Source organism: Melanerpes formicivorus, unplaced genomic scaffold, assembly GCF_026170545.1.
Source record: "Melanerpes formicivorus ecotype bairdi unplaced genomic scaffold, bMelFor1.0.p_v2 SCAF_48, whole genome shotgun sequence".
Classification (NCBI taxonomy): domain Eukaryota; kingdom Metazoa; phylum Chordata; class Aves; order Piciformes; family Picidae; genus Melanerpes; species Melanerpes formicivorus.
The window spans coordinates 4,816,642-4,837,511 of record NW_027142400.1 but is presented as its reverse complement, the minus strand read 5'-3'; the positions used below and the strand labels follow the sequence as shown (position 1 = coordinate 4,837,511).

Genomic DNA, 20,870 nt, shown 5'->3' with positions numbered 1-20,870 from the left:
TTCACTTAATGTAAACAAGAGGCATTTTCCCTTTTAACTCTGACTCCTCTAAACCCCTCCCAGTTAATATGGGAACAGCAACGGAAATCAGAACTGCAATTACCAAGCAGACTCTGTGACCGAGCCCTGCAATGTGCCGCGCCAGACAAGTCTGATGCAACCATTTATTTATAGCTGCTGCAACCCGAAGCTCTCCCCACGCTACAAATACTGTTTGGAGGGAAGCCAGCATCTCCCACACGCTCTTCATGCAGCACAGGTAATTCAGCCTGGCTTGAATGATGACACACTTCTGAGAAGCTTGACAGCAATGTTCACACAAGAAAAGCCCTTTCGAGATCAGTGCAGCATGCGTAAGGGTGATGTGGACTGCTGACCAAAAGCAGACAGAAGACAACTTCCTCAGCTGAAAGTATTTCAAGCATGGCCATGCAGTGGAAGACCAGTATTTCTGGAAAACTGGCATAACACTGTTGCATACTAGAGATGTCAAACCGCAAATGCCACTGTTTAAAAAAAGAATCTGTTTGCTTTACGGATGAGTTCCTCCAGGCAACCACCAGACCACCAATACACAATAGGTCCCGTATCCAGGGACATCAAGCTAAGCAAAGGCAATGCATTTATACAAATTTTCTTGTTTGGATTCAATTGTGCCAAGCAAAGAGGTTTCTGCCCCACAGTGACTGCTTACTGCTCCCTCACTGGCTTCAGGCAATGCAGCTTCAGTAGCTTACACATTTAGTCTTTGCTAATCCATTTGACTTCCCCTGTGGACAATTAGAACAGTTCACACCAACCACTCCATGAGCATACAGTGACTTCCAGCAGAAAGCACAGATAAACAGGTACAAACAATTACATCTTCTGACATGCTTAGAGGTAAAAGAAGATACCTGTTCACAGCTTGAACAAGAAACAAAGACAGAAACTAGCTTCCCTGCATCTTGACATGTTTTAGACAAAAGATGCGTTGCCTAACACAAGCTGTAAAGCTTCATTAAAGCCTTTCAAGTCTGAACACGATGATGTTCAGATATGAAGGAGATGGGGGACACAACAACAACAGGAGAGATTACCTCTCCTTCTACTTCCATACCTGGGCTTCTTTTGAACACTGAAACAAACCCTCAATCCATTTTCAGCATGTGAGTCCGTGCATAGAACCCCACCTCACCTGGCTATTTCTGCTATCTCTGCTGTTTGCGCCATGAAGTTGTAGGGGTTAGGTTGGTCATCAAACTCTTCATCATCATCCGTTTCTCTGCCATTGTGCTTCTGCTTGCTCAGTCCAGAGCCACGTATCCTTGGTGTTTGTGTGGCTGTTGAAGTATGGGAGCGTTTGTGTTTAGGGGAGCTGTGATTTGAGCCATATTCCTCCTCCGAAGTAGAAGTGTAATCTGAACCCTGTGGTCTCCGCCTTGATGCTTATAAAAAATGAATTGGTTTCAGACTGAGGAAACTAGTAAAGAATAACTACAAAAGGGCAAAAAGGTAACACAAAACTAGCCCAAGAGCACAAGGAAAGGAGAGTTTCTGTGCAAATTTTAAGTTAAACAGTACATTCTCAGAGCTTATTTCAAATGTGAGCACTTCTATGGCTCCCATTTGCTATACAAATTTGGAGTGTGAAATTCCAATGGAAAGGCAAAATGACTGTGTTAACATCCAATGCAGTAAATTACTACCACAGACTTGGCTTTCCATGCACAGAAGCTCTGTGTGTAAGTAGCACGTTTCAGACTCCTCACAGTCCCACAGAAGTCGTTTTCTAAAAAGAGCCCAATTTTCAAGCCTGCAAACACCTTTCCAGTTAGCTGCAAGAAGAAGCAAAAGAAGGGGATTTTGAGTGAAGAACAGACTACAGTACTTTGTGTTATGTGTAGGAGTCCATGCCCCCAGGTTGACCTCCTGCCTCCCAATTCACCATTAACAACATTCTACAAGAAAGAGTGTTCACACAGTCAGCTCCAATCTCTGGAGCCAAGTGGAAGCTGTCCACTTATCCTAGCTGGTGCTACACATCTGTAGACACCCAGGTCCTCCTTGCATGGGAAGAATCAAGATGTCCTCCTTTGAAAACTGGGCTTCCAGTGTTTGCTGCCTCTCTACACTCTCTATGGATACTGTATCATTCCCTTCCCTCCTTCCCTGGAGAATCAAGACCCACCAAACACAGAATCAGCCTACTTACTTAAAATAACATTAAAACACCTAAAGGTTTTAAACACACCAAGTTATTAAACACCTAAAAGCTTTGCTGAGTTACCAGAATTGTCCTAACCCTGAAGCACTGCAAGCAAATTAAACCAGCATCACAGAGCACACAAACAAAAATAATAAATTTGGCATAAAAAATGCAGGTGGAAAGAACAGATAGTTACTGTAGAGTGAAAGAAGCACTCCTAGATATTGGTATGTCTGCTCTAGCTATGCAAATGTCTTGACTTAAGATTCACATATATACACACACACAGAGGAAACAAATTTGCTCATATTCAATCAGAGATAATTTTTTTAAACACAGGTTTAGACTCAAGAGGTCACCCTGTCATTGAATAGCAATTTTTTAATGAAGAGCCTGATTTTCCATCCCTCTATGCCAAGGGAAATGAGAATCAACTCCCACAGTACCATTCAAATTACACTGAGTAAACAAACCATATACACAGAGGAGCAGGAGATGACAGGCCCTTAGCTTTCAGAATTGGTAACTTGGATTATTCTGATGTTATCTAAGCATTCCACAGAGTTACTTCAGAGGGCCCGACAATCTACTGGTTTTCTTGTCTCACAGCCAGAGCTCATCCTGCTCCTCTTAGAGAAATTAACTTTCTCCCACTGGGAGAGTTGGAAACTATTGTGGTTAGCTAAACGCCTTAAGAAATCCTTGAATAAATTGGCCACACCTGCCTCCTTACTCCCAAGCTTGGCACTCACTGCTTTCAAGGGTTATTGTATCATGCTAAAAGATGTCTTGATCACACAGTGCAAGAATTTAGTTTATCAATAACTCTTGTGCTAGGTGTTGATTCACTATAACTCTAACAGCATTAGTGTAGGAACATGCATCATACATGGCACAGCACAATGAAGCATGAAGTACAAGAGAGTACTTAGGAGTTTGTGGAAGGTTCACAATCCTATCAAGGAATTAGGAGGTTAGTATTTTAAAAGCAACTAATTCAGAGAAAGGATTAGCATCATCTGCCGCAACTATGCATGAGAAAAGATATTAGCATGCTACTACAGAGCTCTGGAAATCAAAAACCAATTCATTTAAACTAACAATTGGCCAATGCTTATTATTATTTTTCTCCAAATGATTTGAAGTCTGTGGTCCAAATGGAGAGAGACTGCAAAGAGTGCTTCCTGCTCAGGAAACTCTGACCACATTATTTTGCTTTAAATTTGTTATTGTTTAAAAATAAATCAATTAATAGCATCATCTCAAGGCAAAAGAGACTGTACATACTCTTCCAGCATATTCACATTCTGATTTACATGCATATATAAATAGGTAAGAAAAAAAATATTAAAGAGAAGCTGGATGCTCTAAAACAATCCAAATCAAATCAAGCAGCAAATAACATTTTTAGCATGCAATAAAAATGAATAGTGCAAGAAGGGTAATTATTTCAACTGCATGAAAATATGTGAAATGGAGACACCCAAAACTCTAAGACCCCTTACAAAACCACAGATCTGCTGAAAAAAAGCATCCCTCCTAATGGGCCTGGGAAACCCAGCCAAGGGGTTCTTCCTGTCCCTTTGCCTCCCTTTGCCTTTCATTCCTGAAAACCTAAGCAAACAGATCTGCTTTGCCATATTTATGGTAGATCACAGACAATGGGCAGAGACCAGGACTTAGACCAAAGGTGTTGAGGACAATATTCTATTATTAATCACTATCTTTGAGTTGTCATGTACATTGGTCCCAGCTCGTAATTTAAGGCCAATTTCATTGTGACAGACACTGCTATTGCAAGGGTTTGTTAAATGCACAGCTAAATGGCAAGATAGCCCTCAAAGCCCTGCATCTCATGGGAAACACAGCTGTGCCTCTGCCTTACCTATGGCAACAGGGAATGAAAATACACAGTGAAAATCAACATATAGTGTCTGGTGTAGGAAGAGCAAGGGAACAGGCTTCACAACACAAGGACACTTATTTCCTGTTCACCTGTTTCAGATGCCTTCAGACATGCCACTTCGGACATTAGCTGTCATCAACACCATTATAAGCTCTCTGGGAATAAATTTTGAATCTTAAAAGTCAAAGTAAAACAGAACAGAATTCCTTGTAGCACCAGAAAGGCATTAAGTTCTGCCCTTTTAACTGAAAAATTACTAACGTGCTCCTGTCACATGGGAATTGTTTAAAAAACAAAGTCACGTTAAAAAAAACCCCAAACAAAAGCCAACAAAGCAAAACCAAAACATAAAAAACCAAACACAAAAAACCCTAAAGCAAAAAACCCAAACAAACAATAAAAAAACACAAGAAAGAAGTGATTTGGGGTATCCTCACAGACACCACCATAACATATCATTGGGTGCGAGATACGCTGTTTCCAAACCCACAGGAAATCTCAACCTCTGTACCACTTGTTTACTGGGCATCTGTACTCACCAACGCAGCATTTATAGTGCTGAGATACCAATCCTTGGCAACCATGTGCAGCCTACAAAGCAGAAAGAGGGGAATAGGGGAGAAACATAAAGCACAAGCACTTACTGGATGAGGAGGAATACTTGACACTGCTTGAACGGGTCCTGCTGAAAGGCTGCTTTGTGGAGGCAGCAGCTGCCGTCTTCCTTGCTGCAGCTCTCACCTCCGAAGCAGTCGTCGTCTTCCGATAGGACTCCACACTCCGGCCTGAAAACCCCGGCCTTGATTGCGTTGTCTCAGAGTCACTGGGCACTGTAAATGAACCTGCCCGTTTCCTTGGCATGGCAAGGATGTCCAGCCGGGAGAGCTTCTTTGTTTCCGTGGACTGCTTGGTGCCCAGAGCAGTAGCTTCAGGGTTAGTAGCTGTTTTCTCGGAATCGACGCATTCATTGTCCGAAGTATCTCCCAGCCGGGCACGACGTAGCTTTGAGGCCCTTGTGGGCCGTGGGGTGGATAAACTGTTGGAGCGAGTGAGAACTTGCTGGATTTTCTGCACATTCAAGGTTGTTTTGCTGTGGTCCTCCTTGGTGGCCTGAGTAAAAGGTTTCCTTCTGGGAACTGGACGAGTTACTGAGTGCTCATGGTCAGACACAACCGCATCAGGGGCTGGCAAGTAGGGCAAGCTTGAGCTTCTCTCATCATCCGTGAAGTCAAGCGAACCTCGAGTTCCAGTGCTCCGCTTCATCTGGAAGCGTTTAGCAGTGTCCGTGTGGTTTGATGCTTCTGGTGCTTGTGTTTTCCGCTTCTCTGTCAATCTGTCCCGAGCGCTGGGCTGCCCATACTGGTCCTGGATGGATGGCGTGGAAGATTTCTCCTTATGCAAGCTCATGACTGCTTTACGTTTTGGGGCATTTGTTGGGACGTTCTTCCCACTCACCAAGCTGACCGTGCTAGCAGTGTCCACATCCGAGTCCCCTGACAAGGAGTCCTCCAGCTGACCAGCAGATTCTGAGGGCTCCAGATGTTGATTTTGACAAAGCAATTTGGCTTCCAGTGCTGCCAAGGCAGTTTCAGTGTCTTTAAGGAGAAGATGAGTTTCCTGACCAAAGTCCATACGAGTTGATCGAACAGCCTCTAAATCTTTAAGCAGAGGGTGACTTGAAATATGTGGGAGTTTATTTTGGGGAACACCACTGCTTGATTTATCTTTGGTAAAACTTTCTTGCCTAACAAAAGATGATGTTTCCTTTCCTGCCATGTTTTCTTGATCTTCAGGAAGATTCTGATGAAGGGAAATAACCACTTTTCCACTTGCGTTTACGTAAGCACTAACATCTTTGACTGGTGGCTTTCCAGGAACCGACGTGCCAGCAGACTTGAAGGAAAACTCCTGATCCTTGCTGTCTTTGTCTGCTCGAGCATGTGACATGTTCACAGAGAGCTTAGAGGGTATCTCTGCATCATTGCTGTCATCACCAATGTAGAAAGAAGTTGAAATTGGCTCACTTACAGCTCTCACATTTGAGACTTGGGAGGATCCTGGCTGCCAGCTCTCTGATCTTGTGTCTTCCCCCATCTGCTCTAGCATTTTATTGCTCTCTTTGTATTTCTTGCCTTTGTCTGTGCTGAAGCCATCATCAGATCTGCTGGCATCACTGAGGCTATCTGGATCCAAGTCTTCTTGGATGAAGAGGCAGCTATTGGGATCACCATAGGCTTCCACACAGTGGTCCTTCACGATAGTTCTCTTGGTAACCTCAGAATAGGACTCCTGGCAAACCAGGACTGCTGCAGGTGTGGGACTCTCTGATTTATCACTTGGTGGGAGTTGGGGAAGAAGGCGCCTTGTTCTCAAGGGCACAGCATTTTCTGGTTCCCCAGGTTTTGGGGCTACACCGCTTTCTGAGGAGGGTTAAATGGACAAGAATCAACTGATGTACAACTATAGCATTTATTTATCTATTTAGGAAAAGCTTGCTCCTGCACAGTTCAAGCTCATAAAAGTACTCACAAGACACAAGTTCTAAGAGAACTAAGCTTTTATGTAACATGAACATCAATAGGGCCTGGCTGGTGCTCAATCCCTCGGCTTTATCAATACAGATGTCATACTTAGCTCCCTTGTTGGATCAGAGTGGCTCAACACCTTCCCTCTGCCAAGGCAGGATTTCAGATCCATCCTCCCACTTTAGAGCCTAACAGTATTGCTGGCACCTATCTACCAAAAATCAGGCAACAGGAATGAAATGAAAAAACATTAGACAAACAACTACAGTGATGTAGTGCTGTAAGTGCCACTCTACACAACATTGCCCATTTGACTAAATATATGGTGTTTTTCACAGTATCAAGTTCTCATACAAGCACATCCCACAGCAAAGCTCCAGGAGAAAAGCTCTGAGTTACAGCTCACCACCCCAGCATGGGTGGGCTTATCAGCATAGACAAATATCACCAACTCAAAGCTCTTATTTATCCCATGCCCCCAGGGCTTCATATCTGATAGTGAAGACTCTAAATACCAGAACTGGTTACTTGACCATTATTTTAAACACTCTAGGAGCCAGGTTCTCACATGTGAAAACACTGGCAATGACCTTCAAAACAACCTTCAGGTCCTGCCTGACCAACCTGATCTCCTTCTATGATCAGGTGACCCGCCTGGTGGATGTGGGGAGGCCTGTTGATGTAGTCTACCTGGACCTCAGCAAGGCCTTTGACACCGTCCCCCATAGCAAACTGCTGGCCAAACTGTCAGCCCATGGCTTGGACGGGAGCACACTGCGATGGGTTAGGAACTGGCTGGAGGGCCGAGCCCAGAGAGTGGTGGTGAATGGTGCCACATCCAGCTGGCAGCCAGTCACTAGTGGTGTGCCCCAAGGATCAGTGCTGGGCCCTGTGCTCTTTAACATCTTTATTGATGATCTGGATGAGGGCATTGAGTCCATCATCAGTAAATTTGCTGACGACACCAAGCTGGGGGCAAGAGTTGATCTGCTGGAGGGCAGAGAGGCTCTGCAGAGAGACCTCAACAGGCTGGACAGATGGGCAGAATCCAACGGCATGAGATTTAACACATCCAAATGCCGGGTTCTGCACATTGGCCACAACAACCCCATGCAGTGCTACAGGCTGGGGTCAGAGTGGCTAGAGAGCAGCCAGGCAGAGAGGGGCCTGGGGGTGCTGGTTGACGGTAGGCTTAACATGAGCCTGCAGTGTGCCCAGGCAGCCAAGAGGGCCAATGGCATCCTGGCCTGCATCAAGAACACTGTGGCCAGCAGGAGCAGGGAGGTCATTCTGCCCCTGTACACTGCACTGGTTAGGCCACACCTCGAGTACTGTGTCCAGTTCTGGGCCCCTCAGTTTAGGAAGGATGTTGACTTGCTGGAACGAGTCCAGAGAAGAGCAACAAAGTTGGTGAGGGGTTTGGAACACAAGCCCTATGAGGAGAGGCTGAGGGAGCTGGGGCTGCTTAGCCTGGAGAAGAGGAGACTTAGGGGTGACCTTATCACTCTCTACAACTACCTGAAGGGAGGTTGTAGACAGGCTGATGATGGTCTCTTCTCCCAGGCACCCAGTACCAGAACAAGAGGACACAGTCTCAAGCTGCGCCAGGGGAGGTTCAGGTTGGATGTTAGGAAGAAGTTCTATACAGAAAGAGTGATTGCGCTATGGAATGGGCTGCCCGGGGAGGTGGTGGAGTCGCCGTCATTGAAGGTGTTCAGAAGGAGACTTGACGGGGTGCTTGGTGCCATGGGTTAGCTGTTTGGGTGGGTTGGATTGGTTGATGGGTTGGACACGATGATCTTGAAGGTCTCTTCCAACCTGGTTTGGTTTATTCTAATAAAGGTTTATTCTAATAAAGGTTTCATCTAATCTTTATGGATTCTACTTACAGCTGTTGATGGCAAGAAGGTAATGTTTCCACCCAGAGAGGTTGAAAACATTTACAAAAACCAAAAAAGCATGCTTCTCCCTTTCTCACCAACAGGACCACAGGTTCTGTAAGCTGTCTTCCCAGTAACAATGGAAGTCTGATCCCTTCCTGTTCCCCTTCTCCCTTTCATATCCACTTTTCTAGGCTGATCTCCAATGCTTCAAACCTGCCAACTGACAGGAAACCCCATAACTGCCTATAATTCTCAGTACAGCTGGACACAGGAGAAGTATGCACACAAAAAAAGCACAAGTTAGCAACTAAGTCCAAGACAACTTGCAAAGGACTTTCATCTGGCATCATAAGGCAGTCCTTATGACTTTTTTCTTTTCCAGGTACCCTTTATTCTTGTCAAACATATCAGTTAAGAACTTCTTGGGTGACTCTGAAATACATACTGAAGGCTCTCTCCATCACCTTTATTCCACTGGGAACAAGTTATTCTGTCCTTCTCATCCTCAATTACATTAACTAAAATGGAAACAAGCCACAGCCACATGGATAAAAGCCCTTAGTTTCTGCTTTTCATATCATTGTGGCCTAGATTCAGTCACCTTCAAACAGGAATGTCAGGATGAGACTTACCTGCAGCCCCATCACCCTGCCCAGAGACAGATCCAGAGTCAGAGTAACTGTCCGCAAGGCTTGCCCACCTAGACACCCACTTCTGACTCCCTTGAGATGCTGCAGACATCTACAACAAGGTAGGGAAGGTGGTGTCAGAAGAGTCTTTGTAAACCAAATCCTAGAAACAAAATCTCTCCTCTCATCCACACATCAGTCTCCTCAAAATGGAAATCACTCTGGGCATTGCATTTCCATCCAGACAGAAAACACATCTACACCTCCACCATCCCAGCAAATCCACCTGGACTGCCCATACCTGCACATCAGCTTGAGACCCACTCACAGCTTTTGAGGCAAATGCCTGGAGCAAGGGTGACTTCTGACTAGTGCCATTTTCACTGATTAGATGTTGATGAGAACTGGAGTCATCTTTTTCACCTTTAATTATTGGTCTAAAGGCTGAAGAGATTCTGGTAAATTCAGGTGATTCAAGAACACCAAAAACCTGAAAAGTTGTTTGCATTGGAAATATTAAAATCCAAGAAAACATTAGCCCAATAATCCAAATCCACAAAGTATTATCAGATACAAAATATGATCACAAAGGGCAAGAAGCACTTGCTAATGCTCCCATACAAGCTATGTAAATCACTTTCTGCTGTACTCCACAGCAGAAGCTTGAAATAGACTTACTCACAGAATCCCACTCATACCTACCTTTTCTCCCTCCCCTCATTATTTCAGTATGTTATCTTTAACAGTAGTAATTTTCTCTGAAAAGGAGGCCCTTTTCAGCTATGAAAAATTTAGGATGAGTGTCAGGAAAGTGATTTACCAGCTCATTCATGGAGAATTAGGAAAAAAAAGAAAGAAAAAAAGGGAAAGCTCCATCTCCAGAGTCTTTGATAGACTGTAACAAAGATTAAGTTGAGCAAAGCAGCCTTGCACTGCCACATGAGGACCCAGGAAATAATATACCTTTGAAACCAGTCAGTGTTTGAGCTAGCTGGACATATTCTCCCTGGAGATAAACAGATCTTCCTAGGAGAGTGATCAAGATCCATGCCTCAGAAGGACTTGTTTCTCTTCCCTAACTACAAGTAGTTCAGAAGAAGATGTCACCGTGAAGGATACTTAGTCTGGGCAGAGATAGTCATGAAGTTCTTCACTCTCATTTCTATTAGAAAAAAGTGTGTGTGCAATGGTGGGGGAATAAAAAGCAGATTCACCTCAAAACCTCAGCAAGTTCAGAATTTGTCTTGACTTTCTTCCTGGACAGAATCTGAGGTCTGGTTATCAGTTGTTTCCAAAGCAGCAATTCTGCACTGCACCAAGTCTACAGCATAGTTAGGAGCAGAACTTCGCCAGTTACCCTGCCCAAGTCACATGGCTGCCAAGACTACTCCCCAGAAATAATCATATTTTTGTGGCATTTTTCCTCATATTTCCCCAGTATAAAAATCAACCATCTAATGACAGGACCAGGGCCTTGTTGTGGCCTAAACATCCTGTTCCAAAAGCTTCCGGTCACATTTAAAACAAGATTTAAGGAACAAATGTAATAAATAAACAAAAAAAGGGAAGCTATATCCAAGCTTACAGAATAGTGTATACAAAGATCTAAAGTCAGTTAAGGCTTCCTTTAAACCTCATCACCCTCCTGCCTACATTTCACTAAACCTTCACAGCAATTTGCCAGCTTTGTTTGTATAATAGACCGCAGATGAAAGTTAAACCTGAAAATCAACCAAACTTTGGTTTGCCCTGTGGTTGCTTAATTGAGTAGATTTTGTTAAGCCTCTCCCTCATCTCTGGGGTTTTATTTCTAGATTATCATTCACTTTGCAAAATCCAAACAAGTACAGATCCATCTAGGATTGCCCCTGCCATAGTACACACCCTTCACTACTTCGACTAGTTGCCACTTGCCCTGCCAGCAGGCACTCCCTTTCTAACCAGGCACAGCCAAACACAGGACCACCTACCACTAAGCACCAGCCCCTGGCCTCCATTTCTTTTGGTCTACCTTTGGCCAAAAATAGGATACTGCATCAGTGCTGGGCTGCAGCTCCCATCTTCGTAACAGTGGGCAGGAGGTCATGCAACGCCAAGGCAGAGGCTTGGGAGCAGTTCTAGAGAGCTGAGTTGCTCCCAGCCATGACTCTTGGCAGAATCACTCTGATCTCTTTTCCGGTGCTGCCCTTCCCCTAAACACATGGCAACCCCATTCTTGTATTTTCACATCCAAATTCCATTTTGGAAGCAAAGCAGCTCTTTGCTGTGGGTTTACCTTGCCTTCTTGTACTCTGTAGGTTTTTCACTTGTGGTTTTTTTTTTTGGTGGTGGTGGGATTTTTTTGTTGGGTTTTTTTTTTAAGACCAGTCTCTCAGTTTGTTGGGGATTATCCTTAACACAGGTCACTCAGGATGATTTCCCACTCCTAACCATAAACCCCTGCTGCACTCAATTTAAAATGAAGCAGTCCTTCATGGCAACAGCTAAGAAAACTAGGCCTTCAATCACAAGGTGCAGAAACCCAAGCCTTCAGCCCTTAGCTCACTAAGCACAGAAAAGCAGCATTTACCTGGTCTATCATCTTCCGTGCTTCCTCCACCTCTTTATCCTGTGACTCTGTCTCAATGGTGTATGTGCCCGTCTCGCTCACACTGTCCTCCTCATCATTCCTCCTGCCCTGGGCTGACTTTACCTCTGGAGGTGGAGCAGTGGCAGACTCTGGTTCTGAGGATACAACCACACGTGGAGCTACCGGCACGGGCAGAGGTGCCGGTTTCTCAGTGCTTGGCTTCCCAGACTGAGCAGTCTCCCTCAAGTACTCAGCCATAAAATCCTGAGCCATTTTGGACTTTCTTCCAACACTCCCGTATGTTTTGGCTGATGCTCTGGAAGCAGAGGAGGATGAAGAGTTGATCCTATCCTCTGTTTTCTCCCTCTTGAAGGAGCTAGTTCTTTGGGTCCCAGAGGAGCTATTATTGGGTTTGCCGCCCTGGGCCCCAAGGTGAGATGGTGGTGCCACATTTCCCAACTTCTCTGCTGGCAACGCGTTTTTGCGTTTTTCAACCTTGGTCTTCTGCCCTGGATCGGTGTCACTCTGGGAGGACTGCGCGCTGTGCGTGAAGGACTGTGACCGTTTCTTCCGTGGCGTGTCCTCAAAGAACTCAATGACGAAGGCCTGCTTGTTGTGCAGCATCTCATGGGGATCACGTCTCATCTGGCGCTGTAGCCTGCCTTGCTCTGTCGCACGTTCACTGCCTGTTGTTGTTGCCTCCTTCTCTGCCTTGGGTGCCACAGGGTCTTCGGAGTCACTCTGTGTCCCGTCCTCGTGCCTATTGCCTGGGAACAAGGTATGTACATTTGACTTCCATATTCTCAGTTGCTGTGGTCCTGTCATTACCTCTTGGTTGAAATTTATCATTTCAGTTAAAAGAAACAAATCCTGTAGTATTAAAACAGATCCAAAGACATCTTTTGTGGTACAGGTATTGTGTCCCATCAGACGAAACAAAAGCAGCAGCTGTCTCCTGACCCACTTTTCACAACTGGCAGGCTATGAAGTTATTAAAAAACAATCAAGAAATCATTTCAACCCCAAGAATTTCTGATTTTGTAATGCAGATTTAGATACCTAAATTATTTATTTATTTATGTTTTCCCTTTCAATAAAAATTATGACATAGTTTTGCCATTCTTCCAGTTATTGTAGGTCAAGACTATTTAATTATGTTCTCTCTGTTACAGAGCAGAAATATCTCTGCAGAATCAGTAAATAACCCCCCCATACACTACATCCCATGAAATCATATTCCTATGATGAAAGACAAGATCAGTGTGTTGTGAGTGCATGCACTTCTTAAGTATCTGAACTGAGGGGAAATAAACCAGAAGCTACAAGAAAAGTGAATTTGCATTATTCCTTACTTTTCCTGAAGATTTAAGAATCACACCAAGACATCCCATAAGCGGGCCAAGCACCAGCCAAGCAAAGCTTAAAATAAGTTTGCAATTATTTTCACAACAACCATGTTTACAACCTTCCTTGTGTTTCAGTGATGTCTGCCCCTCAGCATCTGACTGTCAAGAAAGTAAGTACAACAAAAAGTTAAAAGTAAACCAAAAAACAAACCTTTTTTTGGAGAAGGAAACTGGTGTGAAGGCACACAACACGATTCAGTCAACGACCAGGAACCTGTCATCGGGAGAAGGGGGGAAGAGGTCTCTGCGCTCTAGACTGTAATATGCAGCAAGATATACTGGCTAAAATACCACGTGTTTGAAAGGAAAACTGCTCAAACCTACTTTGCAAGTTCTCCAGACACATGGATGACAACCATCTATTATCTCAAGTTAGCTGTGAAAGATTACAATATAATACAAGATCCATTCAACCCTGGAGTCAGTCCTCTGAATTTTCCCAACACCTTCATGAAGGAAGCCTGCTGGCTTTGCATTGTACCCTGAGGGATGATAAGCTTTGTCCTTGGAAGGGAAAAGTTCTTAAATTAAAGGGTTTTGCCTAACAACTCTGCTGAATGTGAGGCTACAACAAAAAAACTCCCACCCTGCCCACAGATGCCCCAGCACACCACCACGCATGCCCTCTCAAGCTGCTAAGACCCAAACTTTCCAGTCTTGGTACCAGGTTTTACGTTCACCACATAGTTCCTGAAAGTGAACAAAGGTCACTAATGAGCCCCAATGGTGGGAATCTCTGATCCTGAAGACACAAAGCTGGTAGGCAGCCAGGAGAAGCCTCCAAGACAATTTTAAAATTAGGGCTGTCAGAAGAACATGTTACACAGCTATCGCAGATAAATGACTGCCTGTCCTCTGCCAAAGTAGAGGTGGATAAACTCCTCAGGCCACCAACAGTGTATGTTTTAATCAAATGTCCAAAGAGTTGATTACTTGATATGCAAAGAATGCATTCAATTACCTCAGCTTCTTTCCATGCCTTATGGACTGTAAAGAGGCAAGTGTAGTCAATCTACTATTCCTGTGAATTGCTCAGGAAAATCCTAGGTTCAGCAGCGGCCTAATTTTCACCAACAGGAAAAAGCAAAGCTACTGAAGCACATTTCTATCCCTGACAATGTTCTCCAACAAGTCATCAAAATCCTGTAGCACATTAACAGAAAAACCTCAGCCCAAATCCCAAAATCCTCTATCACATTGTCACAGTAGACCAAAAATAAGACGCTAAGTAATCAGGCAGGGCACTGCAGCACTGCCTCTTATTGAGAAACAAGCAACGACAACAAAGCAGTTCAATTTCCATGCCATGACAAACTCCAAGGCTGGGTATATGAGTCTTTTTTGACCACAGGAGCTTATAAAAGAACTGCACACTAAACAGCAAGCTGCAGGTGTAACAAGAGAAAGTCTTCACACTACCAGGTTTTTCCAACAAGGACCAAGCAAACATTTCTTTAAAGAAAAGAAGGTATTGCTGTCATTTAATAAGGACCTCAAGTGCAAGTCTAGAAACCTTCACTATGACTTAATCAGTTAAAAGTTGCAGTTCAAAATGATAGCTCTTCCAGAGGCTTGCAAGGCAGCAAGGATGCAGGAATCAGTGGTTTCCTACTAGCTGTTCAGTGCATGGTCCCAGACAGACATCCAAGCAAGTACAAATCTTGCAAAATAAGATCCTATGATTCTATTCAAACTCACATAAGAATCACGTGAGTGCCACCAGCCGCACTATGAACTGGGCTCCAAACTACACTTCAGACCTTTTAAAATTCCCAATGTATTCCTCACAGTCACAGATAACAGGACACAGGTTCACAAAATGAAGCTTTTGAACAGAGCAGGGCTTTAAAAAAGCTTTAGTTTCTTCTACACTACATCAATTTTCTTCATCAGTGATTATGTATATCTCAACTCTATCACCAGTCTCTCTGTTAGGACCTCTGGTCATTCTACTGTGTGGATCTGGTGATTACAGTCATCAGGGTGACTACAGCCAAAAGGAAGTTAATTCCTTCAGCTAGGAGAAGCCACTGAAATACCTGACTTTACCAGCCTGCCTGAACACATGGAAGTTATTTTAGACATTTAAAAATTAAAATCTTCTTTTCAATCACTGTTACTGCTGAGCTGAGATTATAGATGTAGAGGAACCAAATCAGAGTGTCCCCATGCCAGCATCACACATGACTTCAGGGCCAGGTGAAAAGTCTGCTAGTTGAATTCAAAACATTAACAGTAATTAATGAAATATTCTTCATCTTGCAAATCTGAAGCAGAGATAATTAAGTCCAGCCCTTCTTGATAGGAGAAGGGGTTTCCCCCTTCATTCTGCTGCATTTGCATAGCCAACAGAAAACCACGCCCACACAAGGAGACATTCACTCACCTTTAAGTGTTCTCACATGAACTGGCAGGTCACTCTTTGTGCTGTACGCATCATCTCCTGGAGACTGCCGTCTCATCAAGCTTGGGTCATTCTGGACCAGCCAGTCAGCCACTTTGCTCTCCGCTGACATCACCTCTGTATGAGCTGGTTCCTTACTGTACGGTCTTCTCTGTCTGAGTGAAAATTTGGTTACGTGGTCTTTTATCTTTATTTTACCAGGAGTACCATCATCAAATTCAATGGTGAAAGAGGCATGACTCTGTACAACAGGGGCTACTACAGCATCGATATCCTTTGTTGGGATCTCATGAACCTGTGTTTCTGGAGATTTTGATGGCTGCTGGAATTCTTTAGTTGGAATCTCAAAGTAACTTGGCTCTCTCCGAAAAGCAAACACAGACCGTTCTTGGGAATCTCTATAAGTTGAAATATTACCATTCAGTTCCTCTTCATGTTGGGTTATCTCTTTTGATCTTTCTACAAAAAAAAAAAAAAGGCAAGAAAAGCTTAAGTTCACAAACACTAGGTGCAATGGATTTGGGGAAAAAAAGAAAAAGAAGTTAAATGTTTCGGCAGAAACCTATGTGGTCGGTAGCATTTTGTATGCATGGGCTGATGTGAGGAGAACCTGTTCCATTTTGCTGAATTCACTTACGTGTACACCTACTCAGCTTTCCACAGTTCAATGGAAAAGCATGGGTGTGCAAAGGTAATGACAGGCATGGATTTGCTGGATCAACAGCTAATTCTCTAATATCACCAAGCCACACTGTTTTTGGTAGTACCCAAATTTCTTGACTAGAAGGTCATGTGCTAATTTCAACCTCTTGAGATGGCTGCCAATCACCAGCTCTCTCTGGTAGAGAACAGATATGCTGCACACTCATCAAAATCAAAGCGCTACATTGTGCGGCGAAGCATAGGCATTTGATAGAAACATCGAAGTGACTGTATGAATGAGAAAAGATGCATCTTCCACATATACAGATTCACAACAACAGGAGCAGTAAGACTAAATGGCTTCCAAGGATGATGAGGTGAGAAACAGACTGCTTCCACATTGATCAAATCCAGTCAATGATCTTAAAACATCTCAGGAAACTCCTGGGAGACACAGTGGATGGTTTATTCAGGCGGGCTGCAGAGAATCACAGACACAGCACTGCTGTATAACTAGGTCTCAAACAAGCTTAGCAAGGTGTTTCTCAACCACACTGAACTATTCCACAACTGATCTTCCTAAAGTGCAGGTATTTTAGAGGAAATTTAATATTCCCTTATTCTGGTTTCATCAATCTACAGACAGGAATATGCAAATTTGAGCACATTAAAAAAAAAAAAAAGTGTAATTACAGCCTTGAAGCAGGATGGCTTCACATGGTAAACATCAGAAGGGTGCAAACATTTTGCCCATCTCCCTTACACCCTCTCCCACCCCAAATCACCTCCATTACCTGAGTAATGTTCCTCTTGCCTTCTGTCCTCCTTGTTGTTTGCATCATCTTCCCCCCACCAGGAGGGCTGCCCATAAAGAGGGGTGCGGTAGGTATTGGTTTCTAGAAGAGGATAAACAAATACTTTGACACAGAAACATTAACATTTACCAGGCTCATAGAAGTCAACCCGCATGTCAAAAAGGAAAAATAGCAGGGCCAGATGAGATCGTGTACCTGTTACACTGCAGTTGTAACAGCAAATTGTACATAATGAGTATGTTAAGTCTTCTCTTCCCTCTCTTTTTTGCCTTCTTACATTCTGCTGCAAGATGCTGACTCGCCCTCCCCCTTTGCTCTCATTTATAGCTATGGTTTTTTTTCCAACGCTCCCACTCTAAGTGACATATATCCCATAACAGGAAATTCTTGCAGCATTACAGCTTCAAGGGAAATGGTAAAACTGCTGCCTTACACATACATAAAGTAGACTCTTGCTCTTTAAAGCTTAATGTGAACCAAGTGGATTCCATATTCTACGCAGGACAGAAGTTTTTCTTATGGAGACAGGTTTCTACTATTTTCTCTGCTCAGTGAGCATTCATTGGAAGATCAGGCTTTGCTCCAACAATTGGTACCAAAAGGAACCCATTGTCTGCTTCTGCTTTTGTCTCCACAAAACAAGATTGTGTTTGGGCAGTGCCTTGGGGGCTGCTGCTGTTTATGCAACAAGTAAAAAGAATATGCCTCAATTTACATGTGGTATAGTTATTATCGTATTTTTATAATGGTTTAAGAGAAGCAAATGAAGTAGCTTTTGTTTCTTCATCTAAAGGTAGTAGAAACACAAGGACAGGAAAGGGGCTGATGTTAAGCTCCAGCTTTGTTAGCTGCTTCTGCCTCTACCCAAGCAACCATCAGTACACTCTTCACTGACCACATCTTAAACCCTGGCTCCAGCTACAGAGCAATAGCTGGGCTTCTACCGCCAGCTGCCACTTAGCTTGTTGCTTTAAATCACACAGTGCTCTGTGTACAGCAGCCAAACAGCTCTCCAACTCTGCATTCCCTACTTTAACAGGGACAGGACAGAAAGCACTCGTTAGCATAAGAGAAGTCAAGAGACGAAGGGGAATTAAGTCAAAGAATAAAAAAGCCTGATTTCATGCTGCTGTTTCTGAAGCTATACAGACCCAATGAGCACTACTACATCTAAGGTAGATGGTTTTATTCTAGAATAGTTCCAGAGACAGATGAGCTCATACACTGACAGTCCACAGGCAAAAATTTTGTTTTACAGATGCAGCCCACAGTCCCTGTCCAAGAGATCTTTGCCTCTCTTCACACTGAACATCAAAAGAGACTGGAAGTATTACTCTCCTTTCTGCCTAGAGTGTTTAGAAGATAAACTCTGTTGCCATTACGTAGGCGGTCTTGAAAGTTCAAAGCAGAAAGCACTTCTCACACTGAATAAACTGGAACTGTTGGGAAATATGTTTCAGGACTGAGGATGGGTAAACCACTCGAGAGAGTGGAAAGAAAAAAGGGAAAGAAAAAGAAAAACACAACAAAAACCGATTCACAAGCTTGTCAATTAACAGAGGCACCCAAATGCTGGGTTTGAGCTCTGCTAGGCTGAGACCTTCTGTCACACAGCCCATCAGAAAGCCATCCTGCCCTATACCACCGAGCAGATCCTCACCCCAGCCACACAGGATCTGCTCTACTAATGTCAGGCTCTTCTTTTAGGCACAAACTGCAATGAATTATCACCCTCTGAACTGCCAGAACACCAGTCTGGGGTGATGGACAAATCCACTAACAACAGCCAGCCGTGTCTGAGGTAGCTCCCACCTAAAGGTCAATGGGGCACAGTGAAGGGCTCAAGCCCGAAGAGAAATTTTGGCTTCCTGTCTCAGATTAATACAACCAATTATAAAAACTCATCAGTGGCTTATTATAAGTTGCTGGTGGAACAAATCCTAAGCATACTACCCTACAGATGAATTGCAAAGACCATCTCAGATTCTACTCTGCACAAACAGCATCTTTCACAAACATGGGTAGTGCTACTACTTGTACCTTACAAGGAGCTGCCTCACTACAGCTCATTGCTTCAGCACATGCCATCCTCTCACAGGATCCCAAAAGCACCCTAGTCTATTAGGTTCTAGTTACCTATTCCAAGAACAGTTTGCTTCCAAAGGGGCAGAAGTAAGATAAGACAGCTCACATCCATCCTTACAGGACACAATTCTTCCCATAAGCTATTCTTTGCCCTAAGATCTGTACCCCTCACCTGTGCACCAAACATGGCAGCTACAGCCTTTGTCCCTCAGGAGCTTTTCTGCTACAGGGTAGTAGAAGGTAGTTATGGGAGCAAATCAACCTTGGTCAGACCTTGTGCTGACAGGAATCTTCAGGATTGCAAGGAAAGTTGAAGGAAAAAAATTTTTAAAAAACTTATAAAGAATAATGAGTCAGCTCCTCTGCCTTCTCAAGTTCCATCCCCTACACTGAAGAACCCTAGCAGTGCCCTGGTATTCCCCAAATTCTCCCTCTGAGAAAAGGTAGCACAAACCCAAACCCCCGGGCCACATCAAGGAGCCCTGTCAGAGAATACATCAGGTTGGCCAGAGGGCACAGACCTGGGGCCACCAGCATGGGAGCTGCTTCATTGCACTAACTGGATGGTGGCAGAAGGTCCCTCCTGCCCCATGACATAGACCTTATGTGGCACCACCTGCAATGCTCTGTTACAACATGTGCAACACATCTGCTCACTTTTTTGGAGCTCCACTTCAAAGACTGCAAAAGGCACAGATGGAAAGTCAGGGCAGGATCTCGTTATCTGGGGACATTTTCAATATTTTAAGATCAATTAATGTTTCCACCAAGCCTTCATATTAATTTGCATTTTGAGTAACATCATGAAGTGACACAGACACCTTCATTCTTGCCTACTGTTGAAAGTGGCCAGATCCTGAGCCAGCATAAAATATTCCTGACTTCAGTAAAGTTGTATGAATTCACTGCACTCCTCAGATCAGAAGCCTCCACCCCTTCTAATTAGCCAGTACAATCAAGCTGATGTCTCTCTCCACTCCAGATCTAACACAATAATATTCTATAAAAAGGGGAGGGGTAAAAAAACCCAAAACACACACAACAAACAGCATGATAGGAAGGCAAAAAAAATCAGATGCCTGTGACAGAAGCAAGCCAGAGAGCAGCTACATGCAGTTATGCCAGAGGACTCTGCTCTTCACCAGTTGGGATACATTTTGGGTGGCAGTCTCAACCTGGATCTGCAGCATCCAAAGCAGCGCATCTGCTGTGTCCTGAGACATGTATGCCACCCTGATGCTACCACCTGTCTGCTGCATTTTAGCGAAAGATGGCAGCTCTTGCAAAAGCAGACTGAATCAGCAATGAAGCTAAGAACACCAATGAAAACTAACTGCTCAGTCGTTTTAATGATATGAGACCTCCTCCAATTGATGGCAGCTTGTTACCACCTCCCTCCATTCGGTGCCAGGCTGTCCAGATGGTGCCAGTTCATTTAGACATATTTCTTGGCTCATCAATTCAGGCAGACAGCCTGAAACCCATCCTTTTAGGTAACTGAATTGAGGTCAGCACAAGCATTCAGACAGATAAATACCGAGCCACCAGTGACGATGTAATACACGGAAGACCACTGACATGTATGTTCTGCTCCTGCATTTCAGTGTTTGGGGCAGTCACTCAAAAGGAAAAATGAAGGCTGCTTTAGCACAGAACAAAGGAGGTTCATTTGTTTAACAAATCTTACAAGAACATGGCTTGTTAAATTAATAGAGAACTATTGATCACCTGAAGGAGAGGCACCACAACAAAAGAAATAAGATGTGTCAATACAAAAGATGTATTTATGGAGAAGTGAGTCACACAGAAGACCACAAC

At 43.9% G+C, this 20,870-nt stretch overlaps 1 protein-coding gene across 7 annotated transcripts in view; it reads right to left on the bottom strand.

Annotated features, from left to right (window-relative positions):
* Positions 1-20,870, bottom strand: part of CEP170B (centrosomal protein 170B) — a 59,555-nt gene that overhangs the window by 13,576 nt on the left and 25,109 nt on the right. For 3 of the 7 annotated variants that reach the window (XM_068160262.1, XM_068160263.1, XM_068160268.1), the window contains exons 3-10: positions 16,947-17,048; positions 15,493-15,969; positions 13,258-13,320; positions 11,701-12,467; positions 9,433-9,621; positions 9,135-9,243; positions 4,739-6,514; positions 1,178-1,427 (exon numbers count right to left, since the gene is read on the bottom strand). In XM_068160262.1, coding sequence (XP_068016363.1) covers positions 1,178-1,427; positions 4,739-6,514; positions 9,135-9,243; positions 9,433-9,621; positions 11,701-12,467; positions 13,258-13,320; positions 15,493-15,969; positions 16,947-17,048 — 3,733 coding nt within the window. The remainder of the gene's footprint in view (positions 1-1,177; positions 1,428-4,738; positions 6,515-9,134; positions 9,244-9,432; positions 9,622-11,700; positions 12,468-13,257; positions 13,321-15,492; positions 15,970-16,946; positions 17,049-20,870) is intronic. The other 4 variants (XM_068160265.1, XM_068160267.1, XM_068160269.1 and 1 more) reach the window with 2 other exon arrangements.